Source organism: Molothrus ater, chromosome 23 (assembly GCF_012460135.2).
Source record: "Molothrus ater isolate BHLD 08-10-18 breed brown headed cowbird chromosome 23, BPBGC_Mater_1.1, whole genome shotgun sequence".
Taxonomy (NCBI): Eukaryota; Metazoa; Chordata; class Aves; order Passeriformes; family Icteridae; genus Molothrus; species Molothrus ater.
This window is the reverse complement of record NC_050500.2, coordinates 1,443,348-1,462,694: the sequence shown is the minus strand read 5'-3', so window position 1 is coordinate 1,462,694 and position 19,347 is coordinate 1,443,348. Positions and strand designations below refer to the sequence as shown.

The following is a 19,347-nucleotide window of genomic DNA, read 5'->3' as shown; positions in this document are numbered from 1 at the left end:
TGTGGAAAAGAAAACAATTTAATAAAGGACAGACACACTTTGAAAACAGATTGGGCAAAGGGAAGGCGGGGGGGCGAGGGAGCAAGGGGGGCTGTGGGTTGGGTGGCGGTGGGAGGGGGCAGCGGGAGGAGGTGGTGGTGGGGAGCCAGAGCCACTGCCTCTCCGGTTGGTTAGCAGTGCTGTAGTGAAGGATCACTGTCCATCCCAAGGACGCTTGCCATAATTAAGAGAGGCTTTCGGTCCAGAAAGTGCAGATTCAGGTTTTAATACACAAAATTATTTCAGGAGCACTGAATCGGAAAGTCGTTTGTTATGACCTTCCTGAGAGGCCTGGAGCAGGGCATGTTGGAGGCGCGGCGGCTGAGCCAGCTGAGTTATGGCATATTTGTGTTTTTATAGTGCAGAGGGGAGGGGGAAGGGGGGAAGAAGGTTAAACAGTATTTACAGCTCAGTTGTTTTCAGAAAGGAAAGAGAAATAGAGTTCATGAAAAGATGCGAGTGGAAGAGAGAGAGGGAGAGGGAGAGATCCCCTGCCCGGCACACACACTCTGCTGGGACGTCAGCTCCATGAGACATTCCCCGGTGCTCTGTTTGCCTTAAGGTGTGAGGTGCAGATGGGCTGGGGGCACAGAGGGGCTCTTTGGTGGGATGGGGAATGCGTGTGTCCCTGCTGCAAGCCTGGCTGCAGGGTCCAGCTGGGAGTCCACTGTCTTGTCACTCCAAGCTGCAGGACAAACTGCATCTGGCGCGGGGCTCAGGCGGAGCGTGTGCGGGGCGTGAGTGCACGCGGGTGCCCTGCTCACACCGGGGGCTGCCTGTGCTGGCTGCTCGTGTGGCTGCTCTGGGCCCTGCCTGGGTGCTGCGGGCTCCCTGGGGTGCTGGCTGCGTGTGCGTGCAGGGTGCAGGTGCTGTGTCTGTATGGACACGTATGTATGTGCAGGTGTGACACCTGTACAGTCACAGCTACACAGGCTGGTGTGCGTTAGCCTGCGCGTACAGTTGTGTGTGTTTGTGTGCAGGGTCGTGTGTGCCTCTGCATGTGATAGTGTACCTTGCACGGCCACGTTTCTGTGCACGTGTGTGTTCCCACGGAGGGGTGTTTGCAGTCAGTGATAGCACAGGCACATGGACAGGCTCACAAGGACACAGGAGATAAGAAGATGAGCCCTAATGACCAGAAGGAAGAGTGACAAAAAGCAAGACATGGAATTAGAGTGGTGTGAGCACTGGGAAGCATGGAGTGAGTGCCCACATGGCCCAGCCATGGGGTTGCTCTCCCATGCTGTTCTGACAGGACTGCTGAGTTAACAACTCAGGCATGACCCTCTGCTTTCGCACCAGAGCTCTTTCTGCTCTGGCCTGATCATTCTTTCCTACAGGATGGAAGCATTTCTCCTAACCACACTGCACAATATTTGCAGGTCGCAGACATCTGCAGGGATTCAAAGAGCCCTTGAGCTCCCAGTACGGTGTGTACTGGGTACCTGCTCTGGATTCACAAAAGAGTTCAGCCCCACTTGGGGATCACAGAAACCTGTCAGGGCACTGAGTGCTCCCTTTGCACACCCAGCCCAGAGCAGTTACCTGCTCACACACAGCTCAGGCAGCAGCTGGGGGCTGTGGAGAGGACATAACATGAGCTGGAAGGCTGAGATGCTCTGGTTTGCTCTTTGTATGCAGCCCTTGTTGAGGTTTCACTCACCTCCTGCAGGCTGACACACTGATTTACTTTGCAGGACCTTGAAAGACCACAGTAATGAACTTTCTCTGGCCCTGCATTTCTTAGTGGTGCAACAAGCATTCACTGCTCCCAACTCCTATTTAGCTGCCGACTTCCCACTGCAGTTAATTAGCAGCCTGCATTCTTTGTTAGGTCTGAGCTTAATAGTGCTGAAAGGGATTGCAAATTGCTCTTAAACTGCCGACCAACTACCAAAGGGTCAGAGGGACCCTATTTTAGGAGCTGGCTCACTTAACCCCTGCCCTCGGTTAGGGATGAGCCCCGCCTGACACCAGGGAGCTGGTGTCCCCTGGCTTGGGTCTTGGTGGTTTAGGGTTCTCTGTAAAATCACTCATTAAAGACAGTCACCAAGAGGAACTGATGAAACTTTGAGCAATTCCCTTCTGAATCTGTCCTTTAAGAGATCTGTTCTCCCTCCCTGGTCCTTTTTGTTTCCCCAGTGTCAGGTATTTGCCGCCAAATCTGGTGTCCTCCTGATCACACCTCTGTGTTCCCCTGCACCCCTTGCCTTGCCCCCTTCAGTCTCCAGAGAGGGGTCTATGCAGTGTTTCCAGGAGGCTCAGGTCTTGGCCTCATCTTCATTCCTTGGGAGCTGGCTCCCACGTGAGGTAGCAGGCTTTGCTCCAGAGGCTTTCCCAGCCCTCTGCTTCCACCACCCCTTCCCTCCCTCCCTCCCTCCCTCCCTCTCTGCATCCCCTGTGTCCTCCTGCGAGCGCTCCAGGGCACTCTGTGCTTCTGGGCTAGGGAGAGGTGAAGTTAGGCTCTGTGTTTGCATTTAGTTTCCCCGACAACACGTCTAGCTTCACGGGGAGTTTTCTAAGGGCCACAGGGAGCCTGCAGGGACCTGAGGGTGATGAGCTATTACTCTTCACTCTCCCTTTCATGTCTTTTCCCCCTTGGTTTTCCTCACAACCTGTGGGGAGATTGATGGCAGGATTGTGATGTAGATGTTAGCAGTTCTGCTTGATTTATAGAGTTACTTAGGCTGAGTGAGGCTACTTATGCTCCTCTGGATAGTAAACCTTTTAACCAGACTAAAAAATTAATAACAAATAAATAAGACAAGGAAGAGAAACTAGATTAGAAAAGCTGATCCTCTTGGCTTTATGTTATCTGAAAGAAAGATGGTGAGGACAGAAGGCTCCCAGGGAGCTGCTGCTCAGCCTGGGGAGCCCAAGACCCTGCTCACTGCATTGGGCTGGAGCACTGAGAGCAGGTTTTCATAGGAAGGAAACTGCTGAAATGTCTTATCAAAGATCCTGCATTGACAAATGAACTGGGAAGTTTGCTGCAGGACACAAGGGACTTTTGAGCTTCAATCTGTCCTCTATCAGTGCTTTTCCTCTGCTGTTACTCGATTTGCAATAGTACCTAAATTGCAAAGGCAGTGGGCCTGCTAAGCTGGGCAAGAAATCCCTTCCCAGTGGGCGATCCATGAAGGGGAGCCAGGGCAGAAGGGGAGCCTGCGTGGTGTCCTTTGCCCAAAGAGAAAGAACAGTAGCAGAGCGGGTGGCAGAATCAGAATTCCTTTTTTCCCCTCTTCTTTACACTCGGCTCCTTCTGTTAATTGTAGAAGCTTCCTGTGTTACTTGTATGCAGAAAGGCGTTCTTTTCTTGTCCTTTGGAGGTTCCAGGGCACACGAGTGCAGAGCAAGGCAAAGGCAAGGGCAGAGATGAGGAGCTTTGCTTGGCACTCGGGCGAGAAGCAGACCCTGAGTGGCTCTCTCAGTGAGGAAGCTGGGGGTAGACAAGATCAAAGCACATTTAGAGTAATTTTTGAGGTCTGCCTAGGAAAAGGTTCAGACGTGCGTTACTAAAGAGCTGTGAGGAAGGATTAGTCCTGTCCTTGCTCGAAGTTGAACCACTTTCCCCACCAGCTGTGCCAGATGCCTGCCAGGAGCTGGTGGAGCAGGTCAGCGGTGGGTGAGAGTGTCAGAGGAGCCCGGGGGTGAGGCAGAGGGGCCGGGGGCTGTCCCCGTTCAGCCTCCGAGGGGACAAGGGCGCTGCCCTGGGCTGGGCTGCGGCGGGGCAGCTCGGGGGTGCTTGCGGCAGCCCGGCAGGCAGCACGGTGCTGAGCGTTTGGAGGTGTCCATCCTGCTCTGCTGCCTGCCAGCCAGCTCGGCTCTTCAGCAGGGACTCTGCGGACTCTGGAGGACTTTTTGAGTTGCAGCCCATTGCACCATTGCAGCAGGAGCGGCTGTGCTAGGGCCAGCTCACTCCTAGTGTGAGGTCTGCACTGCCTTTCTCTCCCTGGCCAGTGATATATGGCATAAATTAGGCCTCTGAAGGGGGATACTGCATCCTTAAGAAGAAATATGTCCTCATTTTTCTTAAACACCGTTTGCACTGAGTGAAATGTTTAGAAGGGACGCTGAGGGATAACTTTATTTCTTACTAGGGAGTTCAGAGCCGTTCAGTTAAACCCATAAAACACTGGGAGTAGGGAAGCTGACAGCCTGCCCGTGCATTAGAAAAGCCATTACTCATCTGGGGGAAGTTCACCCCATGCTGGAGCCTTGTGTTACCAGTGGGGTGGTCTAGGGGAAAACATGGGATCATCTCCCATGGCCATCTAAGGGGTCAGTAGGATGCTCAGAGGTGGAAAAGACTCTCTAACGATCCAGCACAGTGACATAGAGTGCTGATACAGAGACCCCAAAGCACTGGGTAATTGTCCTCACTCCCCTCCCCTGCATGGGGAAACTTTAGGCACAGAAAGCTGGGGAGACTGATGGCTATGCTGTGGTTGGAAACCAGCATTTCTGGTTCTTAATGCCCAGCTTGAATCACCAAAACCAAATTCTATTCCAGAGGCAAGGAGTGAAGGACTGACCTCCTGTTCCGTTTCTGTCACAAAGCCGTGTTCCCAAGTGGAGCCGAGAGTCCTGACTCCATCTTCATTGCACCAACGTGCAGCCCTTTCTCCCCAGTGGGCTTTAGAAAACCTCCTGGAAGATGAAGGCAGGGGCTTGTAGATAATAGGAATGGGAATTCCTGTCCTGGCTGGTGGTTGGTGCTGTGGTGAGCTGCATTAGAGGTGGGGGTGTGCGAGCTCCTGCCAGAGCCCGCGCCTGGCCAGCGCAGGCTGCCACCATTCCCCCAGTGAGTGGCTGTTCGAGAGGACAGGGCCACCCAGGGCACCCAGAGTCGTGGCAGACAAGGCATTGGCCACCAAGGGGGTGGTGACTTTCTCTTTGATATTTTATTTTTGGAGGCTTGACACCAAAAGATTTAATATTTGTTTGAAATGAGAAACAGTTCTCGAGTGAATTTGGAGAGCCTGGGAATTAATGTCAGACCCCCCTCCCCTCCCTAAACATCCCTCCTCCCCGTCAACTGAGTCCCCCCCTTTCAATTTCTGAAGCTTGCTGATTTGAATATTTATAAATATCAGTAAATTATTTATTGTAGCAATCTGCTGTGCCATTTCACCAATCGCCGTTAACACTTTAGGGCTTGCTCTTCAGGAGGATGCGACTGGAGGAGACGGGCACCTGGCGGCGGGGGGCAGGCACTGGGGAGGGGGTCCTGCCCGCCTGTCTGCGGTGCCAGGAGGGGCTCTCTCTGTGGGCAGCACTGGAAGGGTTGAGATGTTTGCAGGAGAGGATGGGGACCTTCTGTGTCCAGTACCAGGGGACACTGGGAGAGGACATGGCTAAAAAGGGAGGCTTTTCTGTTGTCGGGAGAGGGCGGTGAGGGGGTGGCCTAAGGGGGTGGGTGGGCTGTTTGTGCCCTGTGGCATGCAGGGACCTGGCTCTGCACTCACTACTCTTCACTTGTAGTGTCTGTTCCCCTGAGAGGAAAATTCCTCTTGGTTTCTCCTGTCCCATTCCCTCCTTTTAGAATTGCACTCCTGCACAGAAAACACACACTGCTCAGAGATGCTGTGGCTGTTTTCTGTTTGGGTAAAGGAGGGGCTCCCTGTGTTCATAAGCTCTTCTGCCAGAGAAGCCCCATCAGCAGCACGAGAGCAGCCGAATGGCCAGGTGAGGAACAGGCTGGCAGCCCCAGTGCAGGGCACCAGGATCTCTGGAGCCCATGGCTTCCCCTGCTCTCAGGGCATCCTGTCACTCGCTGCCCAGTGCTTGCCCTGCACTGGGGCTGGGGGATCAGGAAATCACAGCTGAGCTCTGCAGCTGAGAGGGTTGAGCAAAGGGAAGCGTCTGGGCTTGCTGAAGGGAACTGGCACTGCTCTCTGCCCCTTTGGGCCAGGGCTGAACCAGGGTTCAGCTCTCTGGGAGCTGCAAATAGAGAGAAAAGTAGACCCTCGTGGGTCTATAATTGCCAGTGTGGGGGGCAGGAGAAAGTCAAGCAGTGAGGACTGGAGGCAGACTGTGCTCTGGCAGTCTGTGGGGACCAGAGCAGTGTCCCCAGCCTTTCCTCCCTGGTTTAGGGATGGGGCGTGTGGGGAGAGCCCTCATGGCTGTGGGAAAGCAGGGAGTGAAGCTGGCAGCTCTTGGGTAAGGACACCCTGGCTGCTCACTTCGTTTCCCCTCCCACGTCTTTGATTCTCCTTCTCCTGCCTGCCCAGTGCTGAGCTGGAGCCTGTCACGTCTGACTCTCGCACCGAGGGCTTTCCCCAGCTCCTTGCAGGCACGCACAGGCGGGATCCATGCTTCCAGGGCAGAGGACGTTGTTAAAGAGCCTTTGTGAACTCCCCAAGGTCAGCCAGAACAGACAGCATCCACTAATCCAAGGTCATTTCCTGGGCTAAAAGCAATAAAATGTTTTATTGATAAACTGAAGAGGGGAGAATACGCACTAAATCCACTCTCAGACGTTGTGGGCCATGCCTGGGGTGTTCTGCCTTTGCCCTGGCCCTGCCTAGGGTAATAGACAGGTCTTCATGCTGGAGGGAGAATATTTTCTGGTAGGGGCTGAGCACTTGGCTGCCTTCCCTGCCTCCTCCCAGCATGTGGCTGGGCAGTGCCAGGGCATTGCTCCTTAGAAGCATGTTCCCAATGCTCCACTGGCCTTCTGCTGTGAAGGTTTGGCTCCATTTTAGGGACTGCAGCTCAAGTGTGAAGAGGCTCCAGGGTGCAGCATCCTCACCTCCCACCCCAGCGAGCCATGCTGTCCTCCCTGCTTGGGACTACTGGGCAGACTGGAGTGTCTCCAGTGAAGTTTGCACCACAGTGGTTAAAAAAGAAAAGGACTGTGCATGCATGTCAGCCCTCCTTTCTTCCCCCTCCCCGCCCCAAATAATGCTGTTAATAATTAATCGAATGAGAGCTTGCAGCTCCTGGAAAGCTGGCAGTGGGACCTCCCTCCTGAACGGAGCTGCTCAGCTGGGCTTAAAACTCTTCAATAGGAATATGAAAGCTCCATCTGTTCGACGTACCCGGCCTTGTGAAGTGACAACGCTGTCCCTCCCCAGCCAGCACCCTCTCCCCCAGAACGGGCCCTCCTGCCCCAGGGGCAGGGGTCTGCCCTGCACCCCGGCTCTTCCACAGCAGTAAATTCCTGCTGTTACCCTCCACCCATGCCAGCTGGTTCACCCAGCTCCCGTTCGCCCTTTTTTCCAGCTGGGACCCTTCCTCCCCTCTGTCAGGGTGTGTTTTCATTAACCCCACGCTAAAGCCAGGCTTGGGTTCTCTCCTCCTCTCCCTGCAAAGCTGGACTTATTATCTGTGTAGCAGTTTGCCCCTTGGCTGGGATGGCCCGTTTCTGTCCAGGCTGCAGATCCTTTTGTTCCTGCACACCGTGTGTCCCCCACAGCCCATTTTCTGCCTCGGGGGAGGCAGGGCTGAGCCGTGCCCAGCTTGCAGCACTGCACTGTGGAGTTGGGTGAGCTGTTGCAGGGCTGCATGGAGGGAGAGAGCCAGGGTGTGCAGGGGAGGTGCTGGCAGCACGTGGGGACCCAGGGCAGGGGGTGAAGCAGGGGCAGCAGCCTGGGCTGACAGGGCAGCAGAATGGCCAGGTGAGCTCTGTGCACCTCTCTGCCAGCCCTGGCAAGCAAGATCTGCACCAAGAGCTGCCTTTCCTTCAAAGCGAGGATTGCCATCAAGATGCCACAGCGATGGGTACAGAGGGGGGAAGAGCCTGTGTCTCCTCGAAGGGTGTGGAGAGGGGGAAAGAGGAGTAAACTCCCGGTGGCATTGTTTTCAGAGGAAGTGCTCAGTGTAAATAGAGCTTGTGGGAGAGTTTGTCCCGGGCAGAGATGAAAAGTCCCTGTGACAGGATCAGGTTATAAATGGCTTCCTTAGATTGATGTGAAATCAAAACATTTCTATTTAGACGAAGAAAATGAAGGGGGATGTTTACTTAGCCTGGAATCTTTAAACAGTGATTTGGGGTGGGGAGCTCGGCCTGGGGGGAAGGTGCCTCTGCCTGGCTCCTGGGATCTGGCAGTGCCGACCTTGGGCAGATACAAAGATCCCTCATCCAGCAGCTTCTCTCCCTCTGCCCGAGAGAATGAAACACAGGTGCTCTGGTGTCTCCAACCTGAGGCTCATGTTCAGCATTTCTCTGTAAGGGTTTCCCTTCTGCTCATGGACTTGAGCGCCTAAAAGAAGGGAACAGGAATCTGCCTCCCATTCCACGGACAAGGAAGTAAGGGAATGAAAAGATAAAATGTGTCCAGACTTGGAGAGAGGTGGTTGCAAGGTTGGCAGGAGAAGCTGGAGGTTTTGATTTCCACCTGTGTTGGAATAGGTGAGATATAGAGCCCTGTTATTTCAGAGCAAATGCCATTCCAGGAAGGTCTCTGGGAGGGTTAATTCTATAGATCAGGGAAGTGGCATGTTTTCAGAACTCGCTTTATTTTTAGCTTAAACTTTAGGAAAAGATTCTCAAAATGTTAAAGAGAAAAAATCCCAAACAAAAGAAGGGAAAGGAAGGATGCCAAGGGGCAGGGCAGGAGCTGGGGGGCAGAAGCTGGAGAGGTAGAGGGGCAAAGCCAGGGTGTGTGAGATGGAAGGAGGCAGAGCAGGAATGGAAGACAAGTTGCAGGCTCCCTGGAATTGCTGCATACGCGGCAAGTGCAGCCTCAGGAACGTCTGTTCCTCTTTTCCTTTGAATAAATATTTATATATTCATTTGCCAGCTGGTGCACACACTTGGCTGCTCACCTCCAGACCAGAATAATGGGATCTGCCTTCCTGGCAGAAAGGGGTAGGGCAGTGAGGATTTGGGCTGCCGAATGTGTGCCTCCCAGTTATCTCCAGCTGCGAGCGGTGCTGATCTCACCAGTTAAGTAGGGCTGGCTATCGTGAGAACGTGGACAGGGAATCACCAGGCAGTGTTTGGGAGAGAGGCTGGTGATTCCGTGCTGACCCAGTGCCCTGGCCCCGGGCAGGCACCGCATGGAGGCTCCGTCCCAGCCACCTGCAGCCAGCGGGGCTCTCCTGGCCCTTGGCCTGAGCCCACAGGCGTGTGCTGTAGGTGTCCTGGCCAGGCTCCACTTGGAGCTCACGGCAGCCTCCTGATATTCCCTCTGTGGTACCAGTTGGACATAGGATCAGCCTTCACTTTGTGCCCTAAATAGTGGGAATGCAATTGGAAAGGAGGGTGCCAGCAAATAAAGACTTGCAGCTTTATGGGCATCTGCCTGTGCCCATCTGTATGTGCGAGGGCTGCAGGCTTGTGTTGGGGAATGTGTGAAAAAAGGAATGCGTGGGGGAAGGCACAGGAATGTATTTTGGGGAGATGGGACTTCTTAACCTGTACATGTAGGACTGTGTTTACGGAGTGTGCCAGCGCATACACACAGCTCTTTGAACAGCTGTAATTTCTAGATGGGGAGGTACGTGTTTGGGAGCATCGTGTGCTTTCCCTCAGTGAAAGCATGATTGCACGTAGGTGTTAGTGCCGGGGGGTGCCTTTGGAAAGTGGAGGAGTACATTTTGCCTCCCTTTGTGTGGGGGGCTGATATATTTGTCGGGGGGTTATTTTTCTTGCAGTCCTTGACAGGGAAGCGTGTCTGAAGCTGTCAGGAGTTTACGCTAAGCAGCCATTCTCTGGCTGTTGGACAGCAGGTCTAAAGTTTCAGTCTGTTTGTATTGGGCTGTCATGTTACGGGATTAGGGGCTGTCACAGTGGCTTCTGGGTGCATTGTAGGGGGTCTGATTAATCTCACTGTGCTTCTGTGGAGCAGCACCTCTGTGCTGGTGACAGGGAGGTGTGAGCTGAGCTGCCACGAGGGAGTCCTGTGCAGTAGAGGAGCCCGTTCTCATCATTTGAGGTCTGGAGACATGCTCTGTTTGCTCTACATGTGACTGGCCCCTCTTTCAGCACAATGTAAAATCCAAGACCCCATTTTGGAGGGACCTCCACCTCCAACCATATCCCCACAGTAACTCTTGTGGCATGTGTGACCAGCAGGTGTTTTGTTGAGCACTCTTCCTGAGCCCTGGATTGCAGGGCAGGGTCTGCCTTGGCTCTGCTCTGGGGGAAGAGCCAGGCTGTGTGCCCATTGCAGTCCTTTAACCCTGCTTAGTCTGGGCATCTCTCAGAGGTATCAGAAGTAAAGAGAGAAATGAGACAATGCAACTGCTTTAGAATAATTATTTTGCTTTTACTTGGGATTGAACCTTGTTAATTGTTGGTGCAATAATTATGCAAGTGACTCTGATAGAGACCATTTAGTTCAAGATTCTCCATGACCTTGAAGTTAAGACCTTACCTTCTTCCTCTCTCCCCCCACCTTCTCTCACCCCTCCTTTACTAGCTGTCACATATGAATAAACTACATTAAAATAACAAACTCAGACTAATTAGCTGATTGTGCTGGGAAGTATGAGAGCAGAATTTCCTGTGTGCGAGACTGAGCAGGCAAAGGGGCCTGATCAGCCAGTACCAGCCCACAGTGATTTTCTCCATACTACTGTGACACACCAGTCTAGTTGTGGTGCTCCAGCACACACACTTTGCCAGGGCTCCTGTCCTCCATAGTGGTTCTTTTAGGTGCATACTGGTTCTCTTCTCTGAGACTATGCACAAACTCTTTTAGGTGAATTCCTCACTGTCCATAGGGTTAGGCTTGGGAAGCTGTTGTCCTTGCTAGAGATGCTGGGGTGCAGTTGCTGGCTGGTGTGGTTCTGGCACCCACTACATCCGGGATAGAGCTAGGGACCTGAAGCAGGTGGTGCTGCAGTCTGAAGGAGGGGGCAGTCCAGGCTTTTAACAAACTGCTACCCTGCCTCAGCCAGGGAGCAAAGGTTGGTGCCACGCTCACCTGCCTGGGATGTTTGGGGTCTGTCAAAGCCAGTTCTGTCCCAGCACAAATTTCTAGTGGCCAGTGGCATATTTTGGTCCCAGCAGATTCAGAGGATGCTTCTCACCGAGCTCTTCTGGTTGGGCTTCCACTCAGAGCTTAGGAAGCACATAGTAGCTCCACCTTTCCAAGGATGAGAGCCCCGTGGGTTGGCACCATGCTTTTGCTGTTTGGGTTCAAGTTGCCTGATCCCACTAATGCCCTTCCTTGCTTCTTTCTCCTCTCTCTTCCTAGCTGAAAGAACTATATGCACTGACGCAGCCTCAGGAAAACCCGCAATGGCTGCCAAGCGCAAAGGCGGCCTGAAGCTAAATGCCATCTGTGCCAAGCTGAGCCGCCAAGTCGTCTTCGACCACGGGGGAGCCGAGCAGGCACGTGCGGACAAGGGGCCACAGCAGGAGAGCAGCAACAAGGACCTGCCCCAGCCTGGGACCAAAGAGCTGGGGACAGAGTTTTCAGATGGACTCAGCTGCGTGCAGAAGATCGAGGAGGACAAAAGGAGGGAGGTGATCGAGAAGTGGGTGAACGGGGAGTACAATGAGGAGCCCTTGCTGGGGCGAGCAGAGGGCAAGGAATGTAAGAGCACCGAGAGCACAGAGGTGCCCCCTGAAGGGGTTTACATGGTGCAGCCCAAGGGCTGCAGCGACGAGGAAGATAACGGGGACGAGGCAGACGCTCTGAGGGGCTCACAGGATGGCAACTTCTTGGATGACAGGGATTCAGATGGGCCAGCAAAGGACGATGCCTACCGGTCCTCCAGTGGCGAACCAGGCTCCAAGCTGGGGGCAGGAACCACCTCAGGTAAGCCCTCTGTCCCCTCCATTTCCTGACACAGGACAGCTTCAGAGTTACATTTTCTGTGTCCATGGCAGGTCCTGCAGCACCTGGCAGCCACGGGGAAGAGTGAGAGCCCTGAGCCCCTTGCAGAGGCCTGTCATTTTGCTCTTGGGACCATAGGGAGTTTGCCTCTGGCTTAGCCTCCCCTTCCCAAGAAGGGTGGTGTGAGGGTGGACGTGGCTGGATCTTCTTTCCAGACCACAAATCCCTGGGTAGGGACTGGACCGGGCGGGACGGGAGCAGTGGCCAGGATGAAGGTTCTGGAAGGAATGGCCGTCAAGGCGTTCCTCCAGGGACTGGACCGGATCGGGGGGAGCCTGTGGGAGGCTGAACTGAGCCAGGGCAAGGCTGGGATGGTCCCTAGAGAGGCACCTCACAGTGAATGTCACGATCCCTTCCTGCTGCTCTGTGGTGCCTCTGCCGGGCGGAGGGGCTGAGGTGATGCTCGTGTCGTGGTGCTGCCTCCCCTCACGAGGGGCCCAGTCCTCAAGCTTTGCCCACCCTGAGCTCAGCATCGAGCTGGTGAAAATGCCACTTCCAAATCAAAGTTTCCCCCACCATCTCGTGTGTTCTTCCTCTGGCTGTGTGTTCCCTATTTTCAGATTGCTTCTACTTCATTTTTGTGGTTCATTCAAAAGCTGAGGTCAACAAGAGATGTTGGGGAAAGCCTCAGATGACTTTCTTGCTCCCTTTCTGATACCCAGGTTTCCCCCAGATTGATTTGAGGGGGTGTATGAGTGCTAAGCCTTGATAAAAGCTTTGGGTGATTGAATTCTCTCCGTTAGGGCAGAGCAGCTCCCTCCCCATTTGTCACTCAGTTGGGCTGGATCTGTAATTGAAAGATCTTCCCTTAATCTGCTCCACCTGCACGCACCCCTCCCCTGATCTCAGCACTTTGTGAATCCATCAAACTTTCCTCCTTTTGTGTGTGCGCATGTTTTCCTCCTCCTGTTAATAATGCAGCTGAAACTCATCTCCGTCTGTCCGTTCCCCTTCTGGAGAGGCACATTCTCTAGTCTTCACGAGTTCAGTGGCAGCGCACATAATTATGCATATAAGATATAAACAGAGCTGTTTAATTATCCTTCGCCACATCAGTGACAGAGTAATTAACAAACATTGCAAGATCAATGAGGGAAAGTGTGACCTTCAGTTTCCTTTGATAGGAAAGCCCTTGTCGTTCCCAGACACAAGGTGATTGTGCCTGGACTCTGGTTTAGTTTGTTTTAATTCACACCACTCAACCCCACCTCACCATTTGCAGCTTTTATTTGCTATAAAAACTAAAAGGAGGGGAACTTAAATGTAAAAAAAAAAAAAAATGTTCCCAAACTAGAGAAAATGCAAAGAAGCTGAGGTTTCTCACTGGGGGAAGAGATTTAAGTAAAATACTTTTGCAGGGCTGTATTGTCAAAGGATTGTGCAAAAATGGGTAACTGTTTGGGAAGGGAGGGGGGTAGCTGAAGCTTCATTTATGTCTAAGGCAGGTAATGGCACATGAGGCGTCCAGTTTACATATAGAACCACGTGGGATTTGACTTGCAAACATACGTGCTGCTGTGTCTTGAGCGTCTGCTTCAAGAACCTTGTTAAAAATGTCATTTGCAACATTTCCCTGAAAGCACGAGAAACATCCCTTGCCCTGGAAAGGACAAAGTTATTTTCCTTTACTTTTTCTGTCAGTGTTCAGGAAATGAATTTTCAGCTGTTCATCACCAAGTCCTCTCAACACCTGACATTACTGAATGTGAACTAAACTTATTCCAGTGAGATTTGGAATTTCCTCTGTCAAAAAGGAGGAATTTTTTGGTGGGAGCTGGGGGGTCGCTGGAGGCAGATGAAAGGAGAGGTTACAGGTCTGCCCTCCCAGTCAAAGTGGGTGGCTTTGGGGGAGTCATCACAGAAACCTTGATTTGAAGAATCTGAGCACCACTTGCTCCCCATGAGAATAGAGGGTACAGGGCTGACAGTGCTGAGCAGTGTTTAAAGCTGAGCCCACACTTGGCTCAGCTGGAAACTTGTGTGAAAAGCAGGAGCCACACAGAAAACCAGATCCTACATCTAACAGGCTTTCTTGGTCAGTGGGAAAAGTGATCCTAATTACATGGGGATGAGAAGGGTTTCTGCTTCCCAGGGTCCTGGTGTGTACACATATTGTCCACTTCCTCCAGATTCAGCTAGCGCCCATGTCTACCACCAGTACCTCTCGTGCTCTGTTGCCAAATCCTGGCCACCTTTGTGTCCTTCCAGGCTGACAGCAAGGCTCGTTGTGCGTTAGGCAGAAGTTCACGGAGACTCACTCAGTGCTGTTCAAGCCTCATGCTTTGAAACAAGATGGAGTTTCTTTTCCAGCCTCCCCTGGGAGAAACAAGACTAAGGAGTGGGTGCTCAGTCTTGCCCTGTGTGCCTCCTGCCTGGTCCACCTGGGAAGCACGCTGAGGAGTCACAAAGCTGGTGTCTGTCAGGAGATGGGTGTCAGAAGCTGATCTGGATGTGCAGATGTGTTTGTTCATTCATTCAGGCACCCTCTCCTGCCCACTGACCGGCCCATGCTTCTCTGTGCACATTTATATATAGCAGTGAGATTTCTCGGTGCGGTCACTGACACAGATCCCTTTCCACAGTCGCTCACTGACGCACACACACCCAGGCAGATTTTCCTACACATGTTCTTCACTTTGTCTGTTACATAGTGGGCTAAAGCAGTCGGAGTAGGAGCTTCCCCCTGTACAAGCTTTTGGATCTGCCTTTCTTTTCTTAGCTTCTTGGCTACGTCTCTTGGAATATTCATTGTCCCTGTTTTCAACCAGGAGAGTTTTCTCTTCCTAATTTCCTGGGGAGACTTCACTTAGGAGAGCATACACGCCAAGTGCCAGTTTCTTGCTCATCATCCTGTATCCCCCAGGTCTATGTATTTTCCCCTCCTAAGCAGAATAAAGGACAAAGCCCTGGCTGGGATGTCCCATCCCCCAGTACCCAGACCTTGCACTCCATTTGGGCTGTTTTGCTTTTCCTTCCATATATAGTGTGCTGCTGCAGGCTATTTTTAGCGCCTTTTTTGCTAGCTTCGGATCCTTTGTGATATGATAGCTGCTCTGAGACACACAGATCTCTGCTCTTTGGCAATGCCCACAAATGGAGAGCAGCGACAAGGGGAGAGGGAGCCCTTTATTATCACACAGGAAAGGAGAGGAAAATGCAGTGCAGGGAAGGGGGAGGAAGACACAGGGATAATGCTTCCTGTGGCTTCCAGGAGTCCTCACAGGGAGTGTTTCCCAACGATTGTCCTGCTTCATTTTTGTCTGTTTGTGGAAAAGAGGAGGGTTTTCTGTCAGTTAGGTAATATCAATTACCTCTTCACCGTTGTCTGAAAGTGTACGTGAAGTGAGGTGGCTGAAACTCACACGATCCTTCTGGCAAGCCAGCTCCCTTCTGTAGCAGGGTGCCTCCACTGGAGGAGCCTCTGTCCTTCATGTTGGGTGCCTGAGCAATTAAATGCACGTTGTCTAAACTTCAGGGGATGTGTTGGGTTTGTTGGGCTCATGCTGGATGAGTAGAGCTGCAGTTCCTGGCAGTGAGCAGTGGGAACTGGCCACAGCATTTGAGAAATGTGGGTGAGGAAAGACTGAGCAAACACCAGCAAAGCAGGGAGGGTGTTGTGATCATCTGGAACCAAATCTGAGCAAAGGAAAAGCAGAATTCAAGATGGGTTTGGGGATTAAATCCATGACAGTGAAAGCTGAGCTCAGACTTCACAAAGCTCAGAAGTTCTGGACCATCCCACTTCCCCTTTCCCATAGGCTTGGATTTTGCATCTGTTTACCCAGCTGAGGTATGGCCACATGGTACCAAAGATGGGGCACACTGGCTTTCAGGGCAGTGGCTAAAGCTAGCAGAAATCACATTTAATAGTTTCATTTTGTATCAGATCCTTAGTGTGGTATTCTTTTTCCCCTTGCAGCTTGACACAAGCTGGCTAGAGTTTTTCTGTGCAGTCCTTGGAAATCAGAGCATTATGAGCAAAGCTGGGGGTTGTTTTACTGGTCCAAAAAGAAAGGAAAAGCAGAACAGGGAAAGCAGGTTTAACAGAAACAGGAAATTGTTAGACCCAGTAGGGATTTCATGGGTTCATTCTCTTCTGTTGGGTCATAGGGTTATACTGAAATGGAAGTGGGGAAAATAAAAAAAAGAGGTGAAGAGGAGAACTGCTTTAAAGCAGAATGATTTTTTTTTTTTAATATGCTGTGTGTGAAAGATAAAGTTGTCCTTCTGGCAAGTCTTGTTGCTGGACCTAGTGAGGAATGGTTCTGCATTTAACATCCTGTAAGATTAATACCAACCCATGAGGTTGTGCTATGCCCTGATCCTGACACCACAGGGGCATTGCCACCCATTCTGTGACGAGCAGGGCGTTTATTCTGGAGTCAGGCATCCCAAATCCCATGCAGAATACTGGGCTTGGAAGTGCCTGGAACTGGAAGTTCATTTTGGGCTAAAGCAGATCCCTGCAGGTGTGGCTTTGTCCCCTGCCTTGCAGGCTCTGGGCGTGTTCTTCACATCGCCTTCCCCCAGAACCACGTACACAGGGAGCCAGTGTAGCAGCACTTCTGCTGCAGTAAAACAGCTATTCCAGGCAATCCTGGAGCAGAATGTGACCTTCATGGTCTTGCCCATTTAGTGCCCGTCACAGGCAGTCTTTTCCTCCATAGAGTCCTGTGAAAACTGATTTGTGGGAGCTGATGGCTATTGAACTTCGACTGTGCTCATTGACAGGCTCTTGCGTGCACGGAAACGCTCTCGTGTACGTGCCTGCCTGTGCAAGTGGCATCACTGGCTGTCAGATTCCCCACTTCTTAGGAATCTTTTGGATCTACTGACCTGTTCCCTAGCAGCATCTTGGTGCCTTCCTTTTCCACTGTGTTTCAAGGCAGTTTTGCTTTGTTTTGAGTGGGACCCCATGCCCAGAGCTTCCCTTCTGCTGCCAGTGTGCCTCCCTGTGCTGGCTGCCTGGGAAGGAATGTGCTTGCCCATTAGAGCCAGAGCAAGTGTTGAGTAAAGATGATGAGGGAGGTTTGAAGGACTCCTGCACACAGTAAATCTTTGCTCTGCAGTAGAAAGCAAGAGGGAGAGGAGGAGGAGGAGCGCTGTGTCAGACTGGAGCCTAAACGAGGCCAAGCCGGCGCATCAGAGCACTCTTTATTTCCTCCTTTACACTGATATTGGGTGACCTCCAGATGTGTGTTCTTCCCATCATGGTGGGCTGTGAAACTGCCTGAGGGAGTAGGGGAGGGAAGAAGGGAGGGAGAGACCCAAGGAAGGACAGCTTTTGCTCATCCTTCCTCCCTTTAATCAAGCTCCGTGGAACTAACCCCTTCCTGCCCCTTCCCCAGCCCATGCTCCGGAGCACTGGCTTTCTCCCCCTCCCTGGAGCCCACATCAGGACAACAGCTTTCTCTCCTCAGTCTAAATCCTGATGGAGAGAAGGCTGTTCCTTACCTATTTTTCACCTGTGTGGACTTTCCTTTTTCCTGGTGTTACTGGAAGCTGTTCCTGGCTGCTTGAGAGGCTGCCTGTAGGTTTCCATAGCATTCACTGGACTGTGGCCCTTTTCCACATGGCAAGTAGTAGCTGCCCACTTACAGGAATTGAGATGGAGGAGAGCAAGCTGAGTGAATCCTTACAAAATTGACAAGGAAGGGAAGGGAAGGACTGCAACAGTGATGGGGAACTGTCCTGTCTTTGTCTTGGCTTCTGCTCTCCTTCCTGCACTCCTCATTGCCAGGTTTCTCGTGCACACAGCCTTTGCTGCTCTTCCCCTGCCTTGATTCATCTCCACCTCTGCTGCTTTCCTCCTCTCTGCACTGTTCTATTCTGCCCTCCTCCTGCTCCACCCCATACATTGCCTTGCCCATCTCCCTTATCCATTTCACACCATTCTGTCCTGCCTTCTCTCAGCCCTGCTTGCTCTTCACCAACACACACAGCATTTTCACATGGGTTTTCCCCCTTACACATGCTGCCATCTATCCTCTGTGCACCTCCTTCCATACACAAATATACACAAGGACAGATCTGTACAAACCTTGGCATATTGGCATTGGTCTCACTTCCAGTAAAATTACTTTTTCTTCATATTAGGCCAAGGCAAGAGTGCAGAGACATTTATGAAACTTTGTTTAATGTACTGAAAAGCCATCGGCTAGAACATTTAGGAAATTGATTTTCCTGGCATTGATGAACTCTTTTTATTTTACCCCAGTATTAATTACTTTTTTTTTAAACAAATTAATTTAAGAGTCATAAAACCTAACAAGTGAGCCAAACGTCAGTAGATCATGTTCCCCTCTCCCCTTCCTCCCCCCCCCCCCACCCACTACTAGTGCTGGTATGGGAGGAGAAGAAAAATCAGTGCCTTGTGTGACTCTCTCCTCTGGTTTCACTGCAGGGGAAGCTTCATCACTGCGGGATTACGCCGCCACCACCATGAACGAGTTCCTGGGCATGTTTGGCTACGACGACCAGAACATGCGGGACGAGCTGGCGCGCAAGATCAGCTTCGACAAGCTGAACGCTGCTACCTCAGAGGCCGCCGCCGCCGCCGCCGCCGCCGCCTCTCTCCCCGGCGAAGATGCCATGAGCAAACGAGCCCGCTTCTCCAAGTACGAGGAGTACATCCGCAAGCTGAAGGCTGGAGAGCAGCTCTCGTGGCCCATGCACTTGGCCAAATCTGAGGAGTTGGGCTCCAAGCTGGGAAAAGAGCCGTCCTCAGTGCTGGCACAGCCCATTCGCGTGCCAGGTCCAGACGCCTCCATGCTGACGGAGACCAAAGCCACCATCCTGCCACTGCCCTCTCCCAGCAGTTCCCAGATGCAGGGCCTGATGTCACGGGCCTCCAAATATGACTTCTTCATTCAAAAGCTGAAGACGGGTGAGAGCATCAGGCCACAAAATGGCAACACTTACAAGAAGGCCTCCAAGTATGACCTAGAAAACGTCAAGTACTTGCACCTTTTCAAGCCTGGGGAAGGAAGCCCAGATATGGGAGGAGCCATCGCCTTCAAGACAGGCAAGGTAGGCCGGCCTTCCAAGTATGATGTGAGGAACATTCAGAAGCTTACTCCAGTCAAAGCTCCAGTCCCCAGCCTGGCCCCTGCTTCCCTCACCAGTACCCCCAGCAGCACTCCGGTGGCCGGGCCAGAGCAGTCCATCTCATTGCCATTCAACACTCCTGAGTACCTGAAATCAACTTTCTCCAAGACAGACTCCATCACAACTGGAACAGTCTCTACAGTAAAGTAAGTGTACTCCCACTTTTCTTACCTAAGTACCAGTGGGGGATCATACCATAAGTCTGTGTGTGGTTCAGTGGGCAATTCCAAGTTCTTACCCTGTTAAATACTGCCTTGTTCACGGGATGGTTCTCTTTGCTCTCTGTCAAAGTGTCTGCTCCTCTTTTATACCTTACATCTCTATTTATCTGGTCTGCACTAAGGCTGTGACCTGCCATCAGCAGTTATGGCCATGAATCTGGAGTCCAATAGCTCCTGAGTTCATA

General features: G+C 52.1%; 1 protein-coding gene across 1 annotated transcript in view; it reads left to right on the top strand.

The window, feature by feature from the left end:
- CASZ1 (castor zinc finger 1) overlaps window positions 1-19,347 on the top strand; it is a 78,864-nt gene that overhangs the window by 23,383 nt on the left and 36,134 nt on the right. The window contains exons 2-3 of the mRNA XM_036396475.2: window positions 11,190-11,756; window positions 18,238-19,087. Of these exons, the coding sequence (XP_036252368.1) occupies window positions 11,190-11,756; window positions 18,238-19,087 (1,417 nt within the window). The remainder of the gene's footprint in view (window positions 1-11,189; window positions 11,757-18,237; window positions 19,088-19,347) is intronic.